Source organism: Prunus persica, chromosome G6 (assembly GCF_000346465.2).
Source record: "Prunus persica cultivar Lovell chromosome G6, Prunus_persica_NCBIv2, whole genome shotgun sequence".
Taxonomy (NCBI): domain Eukaryota; kingdom Viridiplantae; phylum Streptophyta; class Magnoliopsida; order Rosales; family Rosaceae; genus Prunus; species Prunus persica.
The window spans coordinates 27,718,537-27,739,537 of NC_034014.1; the positions used below are offsets into that span (position 1 = coordinate 27,718,537).

At 36.1% G+C, this 21,001-nt stretch overlaps 2 protein-coding genes across 2 annotated transcripts; both read right to left on the reverse strand.

Annotated features, from left to right (window-relative positions):
• Window positions 791-3,307, reverse strand: LOC109949879. Its single transcript, XM_020566717.1, has 6 exons — window positions 2,941-3,307; window positions 2,329-2,436; window positions 1,866-1,952; window positions 1,388-1,435; window positions 1,260-1,304; window positions 791-1,168 (listed from the first exon to the last, which is right to left on the reverse strand). Exons 1-6 carry the CDS (start codon window positions 2,941-2,943, stop codon window positions 1,013-1,015), a joined length of 447 nt encoding a protein of 148 aa, XP_020422306.1. The 5' UTR covers window positions 2,944-3,307; the 3' UTR covers window positions 791-1,012.
• LOC18773467 (GDSL esterase/lipase At1g09390) lies at window positions 12,084-14,540 on the reverse strand. Its single transcript, XM_007207483.2, has 6 exons — window positions 14,264-14,540; window positions 13,987-14,163; window positions 13,671-13,831; window positions 13,280-13,544; window positions 12,948-13,175; window positions 12,084-12,223 (listed from the first exon to the last, which is right to left on the reverse strand). Exons 1-6 carry the CDS (start codon window positions 14,538-14,540, stop codon window positions 12,084-12,086), a joined length of 1,248 nt encoding a protein of 415 aa, XP_007207545.2.

Below are 21,001 nucleotides of genomic sequence, written 5' to 3' on the forward strand. Positions count from 1 at the left end.
TTCTAGGATGGCAAAGCAAAAGGTAAATACAAAAAATAATATAGAGGAAGACTAAAAATCGTAAATTATTTAAATATCCGTGTGTAAATCCGTGATAAGTAGCAAGCAATTATGGCTTAAATATATAACAACAACGTCCATACGAGAAAATATATAATCCCGAGAGTTATATGCTTGAGCTACAACAAGTGTATCTCTCTTTCGCCTTCACAAGAATCTTCGGGCTTAGGAGTGGGAGGGAAACATGAATTAATGAATACATTTCATAGTAAGAAAGAATATAGAGCAATTCCGCTCGGCTGGTATTCAAAACATGATGAATAAGCTGTATTTATTTCCTATTAAGGAGGGAAGTGGAGGAGTTTTGGGTGATCAAGGTCAAGGTCATCTATCTTTTAATTTCTTTATGTAGTCTTTATCTCAAATTTTACCTAATTACCCAAGCAAAAGGTGTATAACTAAACGAGTTTTTTCTTCTTCTTTTATTCTTTTTTTTTTTTTTGTACGTGGAGGGGATCGAACTCGACTGAGAGAGATATATATCATGTTTGTATCCATCCCTATTTGATCAATCAGAATATTATTGGTGGAGGAATCCATGACTTTTATTTGGATATATATCTAATCAATTGGGTCACGTTTTGCAACACCCTTATTCTTTGGCTAATCCTAAATTTCCTTTTTCTTTTCATAAAGTTACACCCGTGAATCGTGATAAGGTTAGAAAAGTAGGAAAAAGAGTTTTTTTAAAAGCTTTAAAAAACAAACAAACAAACACAAGCGGTATTAATATTAGGAGAGAACGAAACTAGAGGAAATACAAAGAAAAGATAAGTTGTAAAGGCTTCTGATCACTCATAATACTCCAAAGGGAAAGGAAAATGGTTTTGATCCAACAACCCACCAAAATGAGAGAAGTGTGATCGTATGACGTCAGCACTCATAAGTTAACTCACTGTCTTTACAATAATTGAAGAAAATATAGCTACTGGATAATGTAAAACATTATTCATCATAAACTCAACTTTTTAATACCCAAGAACATCTTAAGATAATCTCTCAATCCCTTGACACTATGAGGCACTGTGCGTACAATGCAGGCGGACACAATCTGCCTCACTAGCTTCAATTCTCGATCTGAACCCCCAATGGCGACAACCAAGTCATTCTATTCCATTGAAAACAAAACACACATCAAACTCATTATGGGAAGACTAGAATAAACAAATTTACGACACAACCATCAAAAGAAGACTAACCTTTGGGCGCATATAAATTTCACAGCCTACCAGTTCTTCAAGTTCCTACATACCAATTACATTGTTCAAAAATTAGAGAGACAAGAAAAGCAGCAAAAATTCAGTATGATCTAACTCAATTTACACACCTTTATGGGGATATTCATGAGACGTTTCTTCCGATTATGATATATATCCTGCACACCACATCGTACAAGAGATTAGATTTTCATATTTATGGGAAAATAAAAAATAAAAGAGGCATAAAACTTAGATTTTGCATATACATCCCCAGCTAGCATTACAGACAGATCTTGAGTGGCGGAGAGCACCAGAAGGCTCATATTCCTCCTATAATCATCACCTCAACTCTTGTACGACCAAAAAAAGAACAAAAATTCTTGTTTCACTAAACCCTAACAAGGTCTAAACCTTTCTAACATCAAACAAATAATCTAATCACCACGTTACATACGAAAATTAAAAGGTCCAGCACCAGAACTACAGTAAGAATGCTTATATGAGCATAAATGTTAAGAATTTAATCATTTAGATTTGTGTACAGAAAAATTGACAGATAGGGCTGCAGCAATAACAAAAATGGAAGGAAATTTAAGCAATACACACCCTCGTGATCCTGTATTTTGTGCAAATCCCATTAACATGATGCCCTGTGCGGATGATGTCATATGGACCTTTCAGTATCCTTAGTGCCTGAAATCAAAATGTTCTGCACTCAAATCAGAAATTCAATACGAATAGCTTGACAAACTCAGTTCGATGAGAAAAGCAATACTTTGAGGTTTCAAGCAAAAGGAAATGCCACCATAAGTTTTTACAAGTAAAGATAGATAAATTGAACCTGAGATTTTCACTGAGACGTAAACATTTCTAACATAAATATATAAATAAATAAACAATTTACATGTGAGCACCATCAAATAGTCATCTTGCAACCCATATTATTGGCATGTTGTTGCCTTGTAAGAGAATGGAATCACATTGAAGAATCACACATAATTTGAACTTGTTGAATAACTCAAAGGTTACCGATAAGAACAATATATATCAAAAGATCAGACATTTGTACCTGATGAATAGGAACTCTGACTGACAGAAGTAAATGAAGATGTCTTATCTTGTAAACACCATTTCTGACCGAAGTCGGGGTTGTTGACAATGTGGTGAAATACTGATCCTAACCATAATTAAAAAGACAAGAGTTTAACATGTGCAACAAACGGTGCATTGTTCTTAGAAAAGAAAAAAAAAAAAGGGACAACCGATTGATTGATCAACCTATAGAGTAGATTATACAAAGAAGAAATACACAAAATAACAAGCAAAGGCTCATAGGTGACAAGGCTTGGTTCTTTTAAACTTTTTGGATTAAAAAAAAAAACTACAACAGAAATCATACTTTAAATATCTCAAGAATGGAACTTTAACTTATGATGGAAAATAGTTTAATTTCACTATTGCGGTGACAAGGCAGCCTAAACAATTTGAAATAGTTGAGAGGCCCAAACACAGAACCAAAGAATTACAGCTATGTTAGATCTTCAGTGGACTAAATAGGGGTTTTTGATTAGGCCATCATTTAAGGGCTAGTTTAGGGTTTCAAATTAGGGTAGAAATTTGGGATTGTTTCTTGTAAATTTAACAAAAAATAAGAATAAAAACAAGAGAAGAAGGTACGTACCATCGGATCTACAGAAGGGCCTACGGAAGGACAAGAATTTTTCTTCTGGTATCATAGTGATGTCTTCATCGTCTTTGTCAAATACAACGATGTATTTGTCTCGCTGCTTTGCAGCGCCGTTGACGTTGCTATTATTCATCCTGGGTGGCTAGTGTTGTGGTGGTTGGTTTTTTGTTTGAAACCCTAGACTAGACAGACACAAAGGCAAAGAGAAAAAAGTCGACCGACGTCGTCGTCAGTTTTGAATATGATGGCCTGGTCGGGTCGGGCTGCGCGCAGAAAGAAAGAGAATGAATTTCTGTCATCAGAACACCGCCGTGAGAAACGAGTTTGTTGATGGGCACAGAACAATTCTCTCTAAACTCCGTGTGGGGTTTAGGTTAAGGGGATATATTCTGGATTGGGATATTTGTATCTAGGGGTGGGCACTCAAACCGGCGAACCGGAAATCCAAACCGAACCATACCGAACCAAATCGGAAAAAAATCGAGTTGACCAAAAAGTCAAAAACCGGTCAAAAACCGAACCGAACCGATTTGGACTGGTTCCGGATCCGGTTCCATATCTTCAAAAACCGAACCGGGCCGAACCGAACCGGTGAAACTAAAAAAATGTATAATTTCAATATATATTTATATTTAATGCTATATTTTTAATTTCACTAAAAAAAACCTAATATTTATCCAAGTTCAATGTCAAAATATCTCTCTTTTCTCAATTTAATATTTATTTTTTATATGAAATTGAATAATTTGTTAATTTTCAAGTAAAAATAATAATATTTCAGTTGAGAATTGTATTAAAAAATAATTTAAAAAAATAATTTTTATAATCCGGTTCAAAACCGAACCGGACAGTTTTTGAAATTTTTTTTATTAAAACCGAACTGAACCAAACCGGATGAATAGTATCGAATCGGTTCTAATTTGAGACAAAAACCGGTCCAAACCGAACCGTGCCCACCCCTATTTGTATCCCTATTAATTAGGAAAACAAATGTGGGCCCGTGGGGCTCCTCCAATTTTTTTTTTGAGCTCCTTTCCTATTGAAAAGTAGCATATTAAACTCAGACACACAACACGGATGCTAGGACTCGAACCCAGTACCTTGTCTGAGGAAGTAAATACTCCAGACCACTACACTAATGGGTCCTTTACAAAAAAAAGATAACTTTACAAATAAAGGTTAAATTCCATATTTTAAATCCGTTACCCAAACAAGAAACTTTACAAATTCTAGCACATTAACATCTATCATTTATAAATTCCTTTGTACTTTTAAATTTCCTCATCTAAATGCACTACTATGAAAATTGTGAAATGACGCCTATTTTGGTGGAAATTACATTGCATTTGGATGAGAAAATTTAAAAGTACAAAGGAATTCATAAATGATGAAATTTAAAATGACGGAAATCAATGATCTAGAATTTGTAAAGTTTCTTGTTTGGGTAACATATTTAAATACATAATTCAACCTTTCTTTGTAAAGTTATCTTTTTTTATATAAAAAAAAACTCAATCTCTCTTAGAATTTTAGAAATGACGACTTTTATTTTCGACCTAAAAAAAATTAAAGTTGGGATTTATGACCTCCAAATTCCATGTTTGTTCCCACGCAGAATTTCTAAATTTTCTATGTTAATTTCCAAGGGAATTGTCAATTTCTCCTCCTAAATTGCCGACTTTTAGCTAAATTCCGAGTTATTTTCCCTCAACCAAATAGAGGGTTAGTTATTTTTTAATGGTTAAATACTTTTTTTTGTCACTATGTTTTACACAAAAATTCAATTTGATCACTGAGAAAAATATCTAGCCAAATTAGTCACCATGTTTTCCAAAATTTACAATTGATAGACATTCAGTAATCTTTCGTAAAGTGCAATTTTTATATTTATTTTTTTACAAAGCACCTTCAATCTTTACCAAAGGGTATGTTTGTCAGATTCCATTGTATCTCAGGTATGCAAATAAATCTTTACCAAAAATAAAGGAAACTAATGGAACTCACAGCTTTATTAATTGTATCCCTTGTCTTATACACAATGGTGGAATCATGAATTTTTTCTAAGGGTGTGCTAAATTTTTTTATTTTTTTTGGTGTGGAAGATCTATATAAACAATGAGAACCTAATTTTTTTGGTATGCTAATTAATACAGTGAGAACCAAAAATAAAACATATATCATTAGTAATATATGAAGAAGAAATAAAAAGAGAAGAGAAAGGAGAGAGAAGAAAGAAATGACAAAGAAGAAAGAGAAAGAAAAGAAGAAAAATGAGAGAGAAGACAAAAATGACAAAGAGGAAACAGAAAAGAGAAAAAAGAAAGGGGAAGGAAGGAGGAACCCATTTTCGAGAGGAAGGAAGGAAGAAAATGTTTTGCGCTTGTTTTTTTTGTTTCTTTGGTCAGAGTTTTGATTGTGCTAAATGGATCAATGGGCTGACTTGTGGAGAGTCTTGGGTTGATTATATAGATCCATTTTGAAAAAACAGGACTGTGCGGAGACAATCTGCCTCACTAGCTTCAATTCTTGATCTAAAACTCCTATGGCGACAACAGGTCATTCTATTCCATTGAAAACAAAACACACATCAAACTCGTTTTGGGAAGACCAGAATTAATAAATTTGTGATACAACTATCAAAAAGAAGACTTTGGGCGCATATAAATTTCACAGCCTATCAGTTCTTCAAGTTCCTACATTCCAATTACATTATTGAAAAATTAGAGAAACAAGAAAAGAAGCAAAACTCAACATGATCTAACTAAATTTACACACCTTTATGGGGATATTCATGAGACGTTGCTTCCAATTACGATATATATCCTGGCACACCACACAATACACGAGATTAGATTTTCATATTTAGATTTGTTTTCAGAAAAATTGACAGACATGACTGCAACTTCAAATAAAAATGGAAGCAATACCCACCCTCTTGATCCTATACATTGTGCAAATCCCATTAATATGATGTCCAGGGCGGATGATGTCATATGGACCTTCCAGTATTCTTAATGCCTGAAATCAAAATGTTCTGCACTCAAATCATAAATTCAATATAGTTGACCAAAAAAACATCAGAAATTCAATAGAAATAGCTGAACAAATCACTTTGACGAGAAAAGCAATACTGTGAGGTTTCAACGAAAGGAAATGTCACAAGTACAGATAGATAAATTGAACCTGAGCACTATTCAATCGTCATCTTGCAACCAATATTACTGGCATATTGTTGCCTCATAAGAGATGGAATCACATTGAAGAATCATAGATCACTTGAACTTGTTAAATAACTCATACGTTATCTATAAGAAACAATAACAAAAGATCAGACATTTGTACCCGATGAATAGGACCACTGACTAACAGAAGAAAATGAAGATCTCTTATCTTGTAAACCTCTTCTCTGACCGTAGTCGGGGTTGTTGACAATGTAGTGAAATACTGATCCTAACCATAATTCAGAAGACACAGCAATTTAACATTGTGGAACAAACGGTACATTGTTTTTAGAAATTGAAGCACTTCAATTTAAGATTCTGGTGAACCAATTATATATTTGTACTCTCAAGATAAAACTAGGAAGAATTTAACAATAGAGTATTGGGGATACTCTTTGTTTTTCACGGGTAAGAACTCTCTTCATTCTATATCCAAGTAGGTGAGGGTATTTGGTTTATATAAAACTCATTACACCTCTTGTTGAAACATAAATAGCTTTTCATTTGAAAAGTTGCAGACACAACTCTATGGAAACAAGACCACTTGATCATTTGAATCCCATCGTTTAATATTTAATAACTGCACTTTAAAGAATAACCAAGTTCAAAACAAATAAGACACACAACACTTATTTTTCATTCACTATAGAAATTAAATATTATTAAATAATATAAATTTTCCAACAAATTTCACCGATGCAGTGACAAGTGTCACGGCCAGCATGTTCAAGGCCCAGCCCGTCTGATTGATCATGCTAGACCTCTTAGCTCACATGTGTAGATTCGATGTACAGTAGTAGGTAGACTACAGTTGGTGACAGTGGTAGGTAGATGCCGGTAGGTGAGATTGTATCTTAGCCATCTATTGTAGTAGTAGGTGGGATAGGAACAGTATATAAGGAAGATGTCATATTGTGTATCCTCACCTCACAACTTGTAAAGCATTAAGTAGCAATACAAGCATATATTCTCCCAAACTCTCTTAAGCGTTCTTATCTTTCTTGCTCTTGAGATTGTTCTTGCTTGGTTCGATCTTGTGTTGTAGGAAGGAGGCTGACTTAACTTGTTCGAGAGACGATCAAGTCTAAGGCCGCACGGAAGGAAGACTCCGAAAAAATCATCCCGTGACAAAGGCAGCCTAAACGATTTGAAATAGTTGAAGCTCTTTTATTTTCGTTTTAAAGTTGGTTGTTTTACTTCATCATATCGGATACGACAAAAGATAATATTTCAAATCCCCCCCGATACGAGAAGGCACTTTGCGTCTTGGTTGCCCAGAATTATGTCATCAGCAACCCAGAATTATTATTATAGCATGAGATGTCTCATGCTCTGCAAGGTAAATAGATGAACAAGGTGATAATGAATGTAAAACTGCTAGGTATAAAATGTAATAGCAGGAAGTGTTGCAAATGCAATGGGATTACTGCACTTTTGAACTTAGCCACTTAACATGCATGAAGTGGATAATACAAAACTTCTTTATGTATTTTTTTAATAATCAAAGAAAATTATAAACATAGAAATATATAAGTATTATTATAATAGTATTCATAATAATTAATATAAAAGTATAATAACAATATTTGCATATACCAAGATAATTACACACATAAATATTGTTAGAATTCTCAGTTTGTATGTGTATTTTCAGATTAGGAAGAGGTGCTCATTCTAGAGCATTTTGCTAGAGAGAGTGAAGAGAAAAATAGGAATGCACTGTTCTATTGAATTCAGCAAATTCTGCAGCACACATAGTGTGACTGACAGAGAGAGAAGTGTGATTCTCTCTAACAGAATTACAGCTGTCACCCTATTAGGTGATTACACATGTCATACCAAATCTAAGCTAGAGAATCCACCTAGACTATGATCTAATGGTTCTCATTACATCATTTAAATAGACTTAGCAGGAAAACAAAAAATAGAAGATGACTTCAGCTCTAGGAAATTTGCAGAAGGATTATATTTCAACACTCCCTTCTAATCCTTTGGCTGATTTCACTCCAAGCAAGCTTCTTAGCCTTACAAACCGATCCTTAGGCAGAGCCTTAGTCAAAATGTCTGCTATCTGATCTTCTGTCTTGCAGTACACCAGTTCAATTTCTTTTGCTTGAATGGCTTCCTTTATAAAATAAAATTTCCTACTGATGTGTCTTGTCTTTTGGTGATGAACTGGATTCCTTGCCATTGCAATTGCAGAGGTGTTGTCACATAGAATTGGAGTCCCTTCTACCTGTTCTTCACCAAAATCTTCAAGCACAAATCTGAGCCACTTAGCTTGTGAAGTTACTTCTGCAGCACTCACATACTCAGCTTCGGCTGTAGATAGAGCAACTGTGTTTTGCTTGATGGAAGCCCAAGAGAACATGCATGAGCCTAGTGTGAAGGCATATCCTGAGGTGCTCCTCATATCATCCTCACTCCCAGCCCAGTCACTGTCACAGTACCCAATTAGAGTAGCTGTTTTCCCCTTTTCAAATTCAATTCCAAAATCCAATGTGCCTTGTATGTATCTCAGCACCCTTTTAGCAGTTCCCATGTGTTTCTTTGAGGGATTGTGCATAAACCTAGCAAGCAAGCTAGATGCAAACATGACATCTGGTCTTGTGGCAGTCAGATAAAGCAGACTTCCTACAATCTGTCTGAATTCACTTTCATCTGCTACTTCACTCCCATCTTCTCTACACAATTTCTCATTCACCACTAATGGAATTGCCACTGACTTGCAGTCTCTCATTCCAAACTTCTCAAGAATTTTAATGGCATATTTCTTTTGATGAATGAAAATATGCTTATTAGTTTGTTCCACTCCCATGCCAAGAAAATGGTGCAACAGACCCAAGTCTGTCATCTCATAGTTTTGCATCATATCTTGTTTAAATTCTTCAAGCATTTTAGGGCAACTTCCAGTATATATAATGTCATCTACATAAAGTGAGACAATGATAATACCTGAGGTGTCACTTGTTTTGATATAGAGAGTAGCTTCACTTAAGCTCTTATTAAAACCTACAGTGTTGAAATAGGCATCTATTTCATCATACCAGGCCCTTGGGGCTTGTTTCAGTCCATATAGAGCCTTGTTCAACCTGTACACCTTGGTTTCCTTGCTCTCTTGAACATATCCTTGAGGTTGTTCAACATAAACTTCCTCCTTTAGAATGCCATTGAGAAAGGCAGACTTCACATCCAGTTGAAATAGGTTCCATTCCTTTTGTGCTGCAAGGGCTACCAAAGTTCTGATGGTGTCAAGTCTTGCCACAGGGGCAAATGTCTTATTATAGTCGATTCCAGGCTTCTGTGAATAGCCTTTAGCCACAAGCCTAGCTTTATTCTTCTGCACAGTACCGTCTAGGTTCAGTTTGACCTTGTAGACCCACTTAACACCAATTACTGGTTTGTTAGATGGCCTGTCAACTAATTTCCAAGTATTGTTCTTCTCAATCATCTCCAATTCAGCCTCCATTGCACATCTCCATGATTCATCCAAATCTACTTCTTCAAAGCTGTCAGGTTCTACAATGCACATGTTGCATTGTGCCATTATGTCATTAATACTCCTCCACTTGTGAGGTGTCTGATCAAACCTTTGAGTCTTATCAAGCATTTCTTCCCCTTGAGGTGCAATTTCTTCTTCCATCTGCATTTGAGTATCCAAAAACTGAGATTGTTCATCTAATAGCCTCTGTTCAGTTTCTGCAGTACCTTGATTTCCATCTGGCATAGGCATTCTCACATCTGCATTGCTAGGATTCTCCCACTTCCATGAGGCTTCTTCATCAAAATAGACATCCCTAGACAAGATAATCTTTCTAGTCTTAAGATCATAGAGTCTATAGCCTTTTTCACACAATCCATAGCCCACAAAAATGCATTTGTGACTGTTTTCTTCCAACTTGTGTCTCAAAACAGAAGGAATAAGTACATGACATAGGCATCCAAACACTTTCAAGTGTGCAATACCTGGCTTTCTTCCTGTGTAGGCCTCAAATGGTGTCATTTTCTTAAGAGACTTAGAAGGACACCTGTTGAGAAGGTAGACTGCTGTATGGACAACTTCTGCCCAAAACTCATATGGAAGACTCTTTTCATGTAGCATAGACTTTGCCATCTCAATCACAGTCCTGTTCTTCCTCTCAACAACTCCATTTTGCTGAGGGGAATATGCTACTGTCAGCTGTCTTTGTATTCCAGCCTCACTGCAGTATGCAAGGAATTCATTTGACATGAATTCTCCACCTCTGTCACTTCTAAGTGATTTCACTTTGTGTCCACTCTGCAATTCTGTCATTGCTTTGAACTTCTTGAAACATTCAAAAGCATTAGATTTATTTCTGAGAAAATAAACCCAAGCCATTCTTGTATAGTCATCAATGAATAACAGGAAATATCTGTTTTATGACATTGATGCAATCTGCATTAGACCACAGATGTCAGTGTGAACTAATTCAAGTGGAAACTGAGCTCTCCAAGTAGATTCTGCAGGAAATGAGTCTCTATGCTGCTTTCCCAGCTTGCAGCCTTCACAAACTGCAAAATCCTTCTCCAGACTAGGCAGTCCATGAACCATGTCTTGATTTGCCAACATCCTGATGCTTTGATCATTAAGATGGCCCAGCCTTTTATGCCAAGTCTGCAAACTGTGAGTCACACTTGCTCTCAGCACCAACTAAGTAGCAGGTACCATTGTGAGAGAGAAACACCTATTGCTAGTCATTGGAACCTTAGCTATAGGATTTTGCAGTGACCAATCATCAAAAATTGTCACCATTCCCTTTCCAAATACTAAACAATACCCATGTTCCATCATCTGACCAACACTGAGCAAGTTCTCTTCTAAACCAGGTACCAACATCACTTCTTGAATGTGTTTTCTGCCTGTCTTGGTTTCTATCACAAGTGTACCTTTTCCTGCAACTTGAACTGTCTCTTCAGTCCCCATTTTCACCTTGGAAGTTACATCCCTTCGAATATCTATCAGTAGCCTTTCATCTCCAGTCATGTGGTTGCTACAACCACTGTCCACATACCAAGAATTGTTCAATTTCACATCTGTCACAGCATTGCATGCATAAAACAATGTTCCAGTTTCTTCAACCTGATTGGCATAATTCACCTTCTGCACAGGTTGGTTTCCATGGCAATATCTAACCATGTGACCAAACTTTCCACATCCTCTGCATTTTGGTTTTCCTTCAAACCAGCACTTGCCATAGTGCAGTTTTTCACAGTGCTTGCAGGGTGTTTTAGTTCCTTCATTTGATGCATTTGGTTTGGAATTAGAGTTGGACTTGTTATTCCAATTCTTCCCATTTTCCTTCCAGTTCTTCTGAGACTTGTTACCTCCAGAAGAACTTCCATTCTTAGAGCTTTTACTCTCTATGTTTAGGCTAGTAAAAGCCTTTTCTGTGGAGTTTTCAATGTGCCTATCCAATTTGAGCTCAAAGTTCTTGAGAGACGCAACCATTTCTTGAATTTCAAGAGTGTCAAGATCCTTTGAATGCTCAATCACAGAACATATAGAGTCATAAGATCTAGGCAAGCTAATAAGCAATTTCTGCACAACTCTTTCTCTAGTTAACTCTTCACCATAACTTTTCATTTGATTAATTAGATCAAACAGTTTAGCTACATAACCAGAGAATGACTCACTATCCTTCATACGAGTGTATTCAAACTCTCTACGTAAGCCTTGTAGTTTCACATTTCGTACCTGTTTATCGCCTCTAAACTCCTGCTTCAGAATATCCCATGCACCTTTTGAGGTTTCCTCATTCACTATTCTGGGAAAAATTTGGTCTGAGACTGCACCTTGGATCAGTCCAAGTGCACGAGCATCTTTCATCAAAATCTCAGCCGATGTAGAGTTCTCTTCTTCAGCAGCTTTAGATCCTTCTTCCTTTCCTTTTTCCTTCATTGGATTGAAGCATCAAAGCCATTTTCAACCAAATCCCACAGTCCATGAGATTTCAGAATGGTCTTCATTCGAATGCTCCAAAACTCATAGTTTTCTCCATTGAACACTGGTGTACGAAACTCAGAAGAGCTTGATCCTGCCATGTTAGACATCAGACACAGCTAGAAAGGCTTCGTGAAATTTTGTGTGAGCTCAACGTCAGCTCAGCCAAGCACCAGCTCGAATCTCACAGATTCACGCCCAATAAACAATCAAACCTGGCTCTGAGGCCATGTTAGAATTCTCAGTTTGTATGTGTATTTTTAGATTAGGAAGAGGTGCTCATTCTAGAGCATTTTGCTAGAGAGAGTGAAGAGAAAAATAGGAATGCACTGTTCTATTGAATTCAGCAAATTCTGCAACACACATAGTGTGACTGACAGAGAGAGAAGTGTGATTCTCTCTAACAAAATTACAGCTGTCACCCTATTAGGTGATTACACATGTCATACCAAATCTAAGCTAGAGAATCCACCTAGACTATGATCTAATGGTTCTCATTACATCATTTAAATAGACTTAGCAGGAAAACAAAAAATAGAAGATGACTTCAGCTCTAGGAAATCTGCAGAAGGATTATATTTCAACAAATATAACCAATATATATAATCAATTAAAATATATAACTAAATATGTAGTAAAATATTTAATTCTCAAATTATTAATACATATACTTTTAAAAATACAGGTCTTCACAAAGAGAATGTTTTACAACAACATGATACACTTCCTATAACTGTAATTTCCTATTTGGACATTCCAGTACAACAATTTCAAGCCTTGAGCATGCAGTGATACTGATTTTCAAACCCTAGACTAACTGCAACAAAAGAAATCAAATGGAATGCGTGGTGTGGAATAATTCGTGGAAAGTATCTTTGAGGCCACGATGGTGTTTGCGGCTTCGGTGTAATGAATTCCATCCCAGCTCACAAATCGGGATCCTTCATCGCAAACATGAGAGCCAGGTTGACCGCAGAGCCCCCTGACATTGAAATTGTACGGAGGACCTCCGTTGCCACAGCATGCCATTAGCGGCGTAGAGAAACCTACATTGTAACACATTCATCAAAATTAAATTGCATTGCCCCTAAACTAGATTGAACTAATTCACCAGAATGCTACTTCCTTGCTTTAACATAAGTAGGCTTACCGTATTTGGTGGAGTTGGCAATGAGATCATACTTGATGGCATATATATCCACATAAACTATCACAGCATCCTTCAATTCAGATCTCATTGCTTTGCACAAATCGAGCAATGCTTCATTGAACGATCTTGCAGCCGCATTGTAACTCGAAAGACATCCATATGGATCCAAATCCTTCTTCTCAACTAATGAAAGTTTTTGAGGGAGACAACCCAACGGCCCGGTGTTGTGTATCCAAAAGTTCCTTCCACCTTGATCGTATAAAGCCTACAATTGATGCAGTATAAATTTCAGCATTGATATAAACAAATCAATTTCGCTAAGGATATCTGTCATAATTTCTTTACTCTGCCTGCCCCTTTTTATGATCGTTTGTATAGACGCCGAACTCACCTTAACCGCACTCTTGATTTCTTCAATAACTGAAGGAATTGTCTCTGTTACTTGAACGTATGAAAGGCCTTTAGTGAAAGAATCAGAAAGGTCATTTTGTCCGATATCGATCATGTAAAGTGCTTTCCGGAAACCTTCATCATTTATCCAATGTTTGGAACCTAAACATACATTGAGCAGTATCATTCAGTCAGCTGGTTTTCACAAGAACATCTTCAAAACACAAGAACATTTTCACAAACTCACTATCTATGTTCACATATGACAGCAGTGTACTCAGCCAAATAACTCAAGGAAATTCAAATTCGAAATATACCTGCAGCTGCAATAGCCTTGAAGTGGATGAACTGCATGACTTGAATATTCAAAGAAAAAGGGACACGCTTCGGGATGGTAGAGGACCCGACAACGGCAAAGTTTGCCCCATTTGAGAAGTTGGAGCCTGCCAAAGAGTCTAGGTATGGGCTCAGTAGACTCACATTCAGACTCTGGCCTGCACAAGAAAACAACATTATCTTAGTTTCCATTTTTTAAATTTAATCCTACGATCCTAACAAGTATAAGGGGAGGGGGCGAGGGTGGGGTCTACTTACAGAGGAGGTCGATGACGAGGCGTCCATCGGAGAGGCGACCGGTGGAGCTGCCGAAGAAGGTACGGCCGTTGGGGGGATTGACGGAGTAGCCTAGTCCGGCGGCGAGTCCACCCGTGTCCGAGTTGGAGTCGCCAAAGTTGAAGATGTGGACGGGCCTCGTTGAACAAAGTTGGCCATCGACTGAGGATGAGAGAATGATCAAGAGCACCGCTCCGGAGAGTGTTAATATCAGACCCACTGACTGATCAGCCCAACCCAGACCCTGCACATACACCATTTTTATCCAACGCAAAAAGTCTCGAGAGTGAAGAAGAAGCCTAAAGAAAGAGGATTGAAAATTCTACTTTTCTCATTATGAATAAATCATTAGAATGAGGCCTTTTATATATACAAAGCCTGTGATAACTGAAAAAATTCCTCCTAACAAACTAACTAATGAAGCAAACTAGCCCTAATTAATAGTGACTGGCATGTGTTTGTTTTAACCGAGTCTGTGTACGTAAACTTAATAACTGAAAAGATTATTCCTCCTAACAACTACCTAGTGAAGCAAACTAAACCTAATCACGTGTTTATTTTAACCGAGTCTATCCACTTGGAATACAGTTGGGTCTGTGAAGACCTGTATTTTTTAAAAGTACATATATTGAAGATTAAATAGTTTGCTATTTATTTTAAAAATTATATATATATATATATATATCTTCCTAGCTTATGATTATAATTATTTTAACTTGAAAACGTGGCATCATTCTTTAAGGTGAAATGGATGCATTCAATTATATGTGAATCATCCTTTGACTAGCAAGAGGTGGCTTTAGATGGGAGTTTGTGAGAGCCTGTAAAATATATATATATAATGGGGGTGGATCCGTGGCACCATGTTTTTGACACAAGTTTTGACACAAATTTTAAACCCTTAGATTAGACTACAATAAATGGCTGAGATTAAATAAACTAATTCTTTCAACTTAAAATAATTATAATTTAATTTAATTAACTTTGCTATTCAATTTTCTCTCTCCACATTTATATTTTCACTTCTTCCTAAAAGCATCAACATTCTATCTCACGACATCTTCTTCTTCTTTTTCATGACTTTCCCTTTTTTTTACTTCTCTCTTCTTTTTGCCCACACACTATTTTCCTCCATAACAAGAAACAACGAACCCAACCCATATAGCAAAATCAAATACCCAGTAGGGAAGATTGACGTAGGGAGGAGGAAGGTTGATCTTTGTAATTTTTTTTTTCGTTTTTTTTTTCTGGTGCTGCTAAATTAAAACCTCTATTTCCCCTTGCTGAGAAAAACAAAAAAAGGATCAAGCAGTTAGTTGATTGAGATTCATTTTGATCATCCCCAATGAAATTTCAAGAACCTAAGAGCATGATTACCCTGCCCTCCATGGAACTCCCCCAAATTCGTTTTGATTCTGAGTGGAGAGAAAGTAATTGCATATAACTAGCAGTAGGCAAATGGAGATTTTTGGCACATCGAGGCTGTGGAGGAGATTACGCTGGGCATGGAGGAAGGGGGAGGTAGAATTTGGAGACAGTCCAATTCATAATTATTAGATTAAAATAATAATAATTAGAATAAATGTATTATTTCCAAGATAATAATAAATTAGCTGTGAGATTTAATCTGAGCCATTAATAGTGCTTAAATCTAAGGGTTCAAAATTTGTGTCAAAAGTTGTGTCAAAAATATGGTGCCACGGATCCGCCCCCATATATAATAATTATTCATATACTATATATTATTTATTTATTAATATGAATTTTTCTTATTTAAATATTTATTGTGAATATTTATATGTTATTAAATCTTAGGCCTAGCATGAGATTATCCATTTAGTTGAAAGATGACACTATTCTTATTATCCATGTGTAGAGGCTTCGAATTGATTTTAATCAAATCATCATTGCCATGCCACCTTGCATGCTCGTAATAAGTGGTGTTGTGATATCATTGGCCAAAGGGGGATGAGTCACATTATTCCTATAAATATCATGCTTCCTTACTTCAATCATTCATTCCAATTCTTTAATGAGAGAGAGAGAGAGAGAGAGAGAGAGAGAGAGAGAGAGAGAGAGAGAGAGAGAGAGAGAGAGAGAGAGAGAGAGAGAGAGAGAGAGAGAGAGAGAGAGAGAGAGGATGAAGAGCATGTGTATTTGTCTTGCAATATTTCATACTTATCATGGTGAGTGGGTTATGTAATATGTTCTAAAAGTTCTTATGTGAAAATCATGGGTTTATTCTATTTACAAATCTCTCTCTATGTTCAAGTCAAGCATATCTAATTTGTGCAATATTTCACACAATATATATTATTTTGAGTTTTTGTGAAGTATGTATTATTCATGGAACATGAGAACTTCAGTGACGGGGTATCCGAAGGATAAATGTACCAGATGGGGACATATGGCAGTGAGGCCGATAGGGGTCACGTGCTGGGTACAATTTGTGAAGGATAATCAAGATATAAAGTAATGATGTGATATGATTTGGGTTGTGTATCTTTTTATTATATTTTTCTAGAGTGTGTAAAATGATATTGCTTGACTGGCATATTACATAATCTACTCATTGAGCGGTGGTTTGCTCATCCTTCACCTATTTTGTTTTTCAAATCAATTAGTGGGCAAGACAAAGCCAAAACCAAAGAAGTTGGATTAGTTTAGAGTGATAAACTTTTATTTATATATTGTACACTTGTAAGATTATAATTTTATTTTTTCATATATATAATGGTAATGTATTTTAACAAATTTTTCAATCTTTTTATTTTCTTTCATTCAGTTCACGCACCATAATTTAAGAATATTTTTTATTCTCGAATCCAGTTGTGACAGAGTTGGCGTCAATTTCATGCAATTGTTTACCTTGAGCAGGAGCACATGCAACTATCATTTATCTCTAGATACTTTATCTACTTTTGTGATAGGATTAATATTAGTTTATATTATATAACATAGTTTCCATACATTCTTAGCCGCCAAATAATTATCCAAATGGTATCTTTGTTGTTGCCGACTTATGCTAGTATAAATAGGACCTCTCATAATTGAAATAAGAGTAAGAAATGAGAAAGAAGAAAATGAAAGAGAAAGTATAGGGAGAGAGTGGTGATGAAACTTTTGGAGCTTGGCTTAGGTCGTAGTACATGGAGATAGGTAGATAGGTTGTCTTGCCAATTTATTTTATAAGATTTTATATCGAGGTGAGTGGTTTATGTAACGTGTTCTAAAAGTTCTTATTTTGTGATAAAATATAAAACCATGAATTATCGTGGATTTGTTCTATTTACAAATATCTCTCTATTTCAAGTCAAACATGTCCAATTTGGTGCAATCTTTCACATATTGATTGGAATATTTGTGAAGTACGTATTATTCATGGAACATGAGAACTTCAATGTTGGAGTATCCAATGGATAGAAGTACCACACGAGGACATAGGGCAGTGAGGCCAATAGAGGTAATGTGGTTGGTTACATGCTATAAAGGATAAGCATTAGATGCATGTTTCCTTCAATACTTGGGCAAGATCAAAGGCCTAAAGCTCAAATTACTTTTCTTTTTCTTTTTTTTTTCTTTTTTTTTAATTTTAAAAATAAATTACTCAAGTCACTCATTACTAGTTAGTATTATGCTTAATATATAAGTTGCAATAACAGTAGTTGGTCTTAAAATTCATCTATTGTTTGATTTATTTATGTAGTTTGCATCTCAAATTTTATGTAATTATCCAAACATAAGATGTATAACTAAAAGAGACTTTTTAGACAATGTTGATATTGAAAACTCCTATATAGTGTACGTATGTGGAGGGGAATGGAACTCGGTTGAGAGAGTGATATCATGTTTGTTTCTCTATTTGATCAATTAGAATATTAACGATGGAGAAAGCCATGACTTATTTGGCACTTTAATCAATTTGGTCACTTCTGTTTTGCAACACCCTTCCTCTTTAGCTAATACAAAATTTTCCTTTCTTTTCATTAGCTTACACTTTCACAACATGCTCTTGAGTCTTGTCATGATTTTTATTTTCTTTTTTTGCAGCACCCTTATGCGCTTGAGTCATAAGGTTACATTTACAGTTCAAGGGTTTTTATTTTCCCCCCGACATTTATTATTTTCTTCAAAAATGGTGAAATTTTGGAAAGATATGATATCAAAAAAAGAAAGAAAAAATTCGAATCATAGGAGAAAGAGAACAAAGTAGTAGCTACTAATTTTAATTACAATCAGCAAACTTTAATTTGCCCTTGGGAGGGTGGGGTCCAGATAAAACCACCATCATAAGTTCATCATAATTGGAATCTCAACATGGAGATGAGATGAGATTATTACTCAAATTCATTGTAAACTCATGTTCTTATGACCATGGAATGCTTTAAGATAATTTTTCAATCCCTCCCGACATGAGGGGGCACTTTGCGTCCAATGCAGTCCCACACAATAAGCTTCACTATTTTCGCGGCTTGAATAGAACTCCCTATAGCGGCAACCAGGTCATTCTATTCAAAACAAACAAACAAATAAATTGGTACTTAGGTGACGATGGGTAAATTTAAATGATATTCAAGTAAACATAGTGATCTTCACACACTTTAAACTTTGACCAAATATACTTAAGACTAGTCAACTGCTACTCATGAGAAACCATAACAAAGAACACACACACAGAGCATAACAATCTATACCTGCAAGCTTAGAAGATTACTAGTGACAACCTAGGTACTCAGAACGACCCGTCAATTTAGGCATTCCCTGTGCTAGCAACAATTATGGTGAAAATATGTGAAAAATATCATAATCAAGTAAACAGCAAATAGTAGATAATTATGACTAGTCAACCCCAAGAACACAAACCTAGAAATGCATGAACATCATGCTAAAATATGAAAACTATGAGAGAATATTTGTCTGTGAGAATTTTCTGTGTATTCTTCTCTTTGTAGGAGGTCATATTTATAATACAACGAAACCTGAATGGGCAAGTAAATAATAAATTCCTAAATCTATTTACAGTAGGAAATCAGGAATTAAAGTAAATCAATTACAATTATAATAGAAATTCTTGGTGTGTAAGGAAAGTAAGTCAATATCCACAAGTCACGCCAACACTCCCCCTCACATTGGTGCATAAATGTCACCAATGCCCAACTGATCCAGTGAATTGTGAAATACTTTACTGTAAATCGCCTTTGTCAAAATATCTGCCAATTAATCCTCGGATTTCACAAAAGGAAACTGAAACACTTTAGCCTCAAGATTCTGTTTGATGAAGTGTCGATCCACCTCAACATGTTTAGTACGATCATGCTGAACCGGATTCTGTGCAATGGCTATAGCAGCCTTGTTGTCACAAAAGAGATTCATTGTGGATGTAGGTTTATACCCGAGTTCAATAAGCAACTTTCTTAACTAAAGAAGTTCACAAATCCCTTTAGTCATGCCTCTGAACTCGGCTTCTGTACTGGATAAAGCTACTACATTCTATTTCTTGCTCCTCCATGTCACCAAATTACCTCCCACGAATGTGAAGTAACCTGATGTGGATTTTCTATCTGTTACATTACCCGCCCAATCTGCATCTGAATAACCATCAATATTTAGATGACCATGCTTTGAAAACATAAGTCCTTTTCCAGGTACAGACTTCAAATATCTAAGTATCCGAAGAACTGCATTCATGTGGTCTTCACTTGGAGAGTGCATAAATTGACTGACAACGCTCATCGCATAAGCAATGTCTGGTCGAGTATGTGACAAATAGATCAATCTTCCCACTAACCTTTAGTATCTTTCTTTGTTAGTTGGAACTTGATCCGGATATTCTCCAAGATGATGATTCTGAACAATAGGAGTGTCCGCAGGTTTACAATCTAGCATTCCTGTGTCTGTCAACAAGTCCAAGACATATTTCCTTTGAGAGAGAAATATGCCTTGCTGCGATCGAGCCACCTCAATTCCCAAGAAATACTTGAGTCCACCTAGATCCTTCATCTCAAACCCCGTAGCCAGATAGTCTTGTAGCTGTGATATTTCCTGTTTATCATTCTCAGTAATAATCATATTATCAACGTAGATTATTAATGCTGTTACCTTCCCTTTTCGATGTTTCAAGAACAGAGTATGATCTGAGTTGCACTGTTTGAAACCATTGTTTTTCATTGCCATATTGAACCGTCCAAACCATGCACGTGGTGACTGTTTCAATCCATACAATGCTTTTTGTAACCTGCAAACTGTTCTAGTCTGAGTAGTATTATATCCAGGAGGAATGTCCATGTACACCTCCTCCGTGAGTTCGCCATGTAGAAAAGCATTCTTTACATCAAAGGTGCAGTGGCCAATCCAAATTAGTTGCAAGGGACAATAAGACTTTGACGGTGTTTAACTTTGCAACTGGTGTAAAAGTTTCTTCATAGTCTATACCATAGGTCTGTGTGTATCCTTTTGCCACAAGTCTTGCCTTGTATCGCTCGATAGATCCATCTGCATTGTGTTTTATAGTAAACACCCATCTACATCCGATAGTCTTTTTTCCTCGTGGTATAGTCTCCAATGTCCAAGTCTGATTTTTCTCAAGAGCTTTCATCTCCTCTTTTATAGCTTGGACCCACTTAGGATCTTTCAATGCTTCAAAAACCTTGGTTGGAATACAGAGAGCAGACAACTGATTCACAAAAGCCTTGAGTGGTTCAGACAGCTTCTCAGTGGATA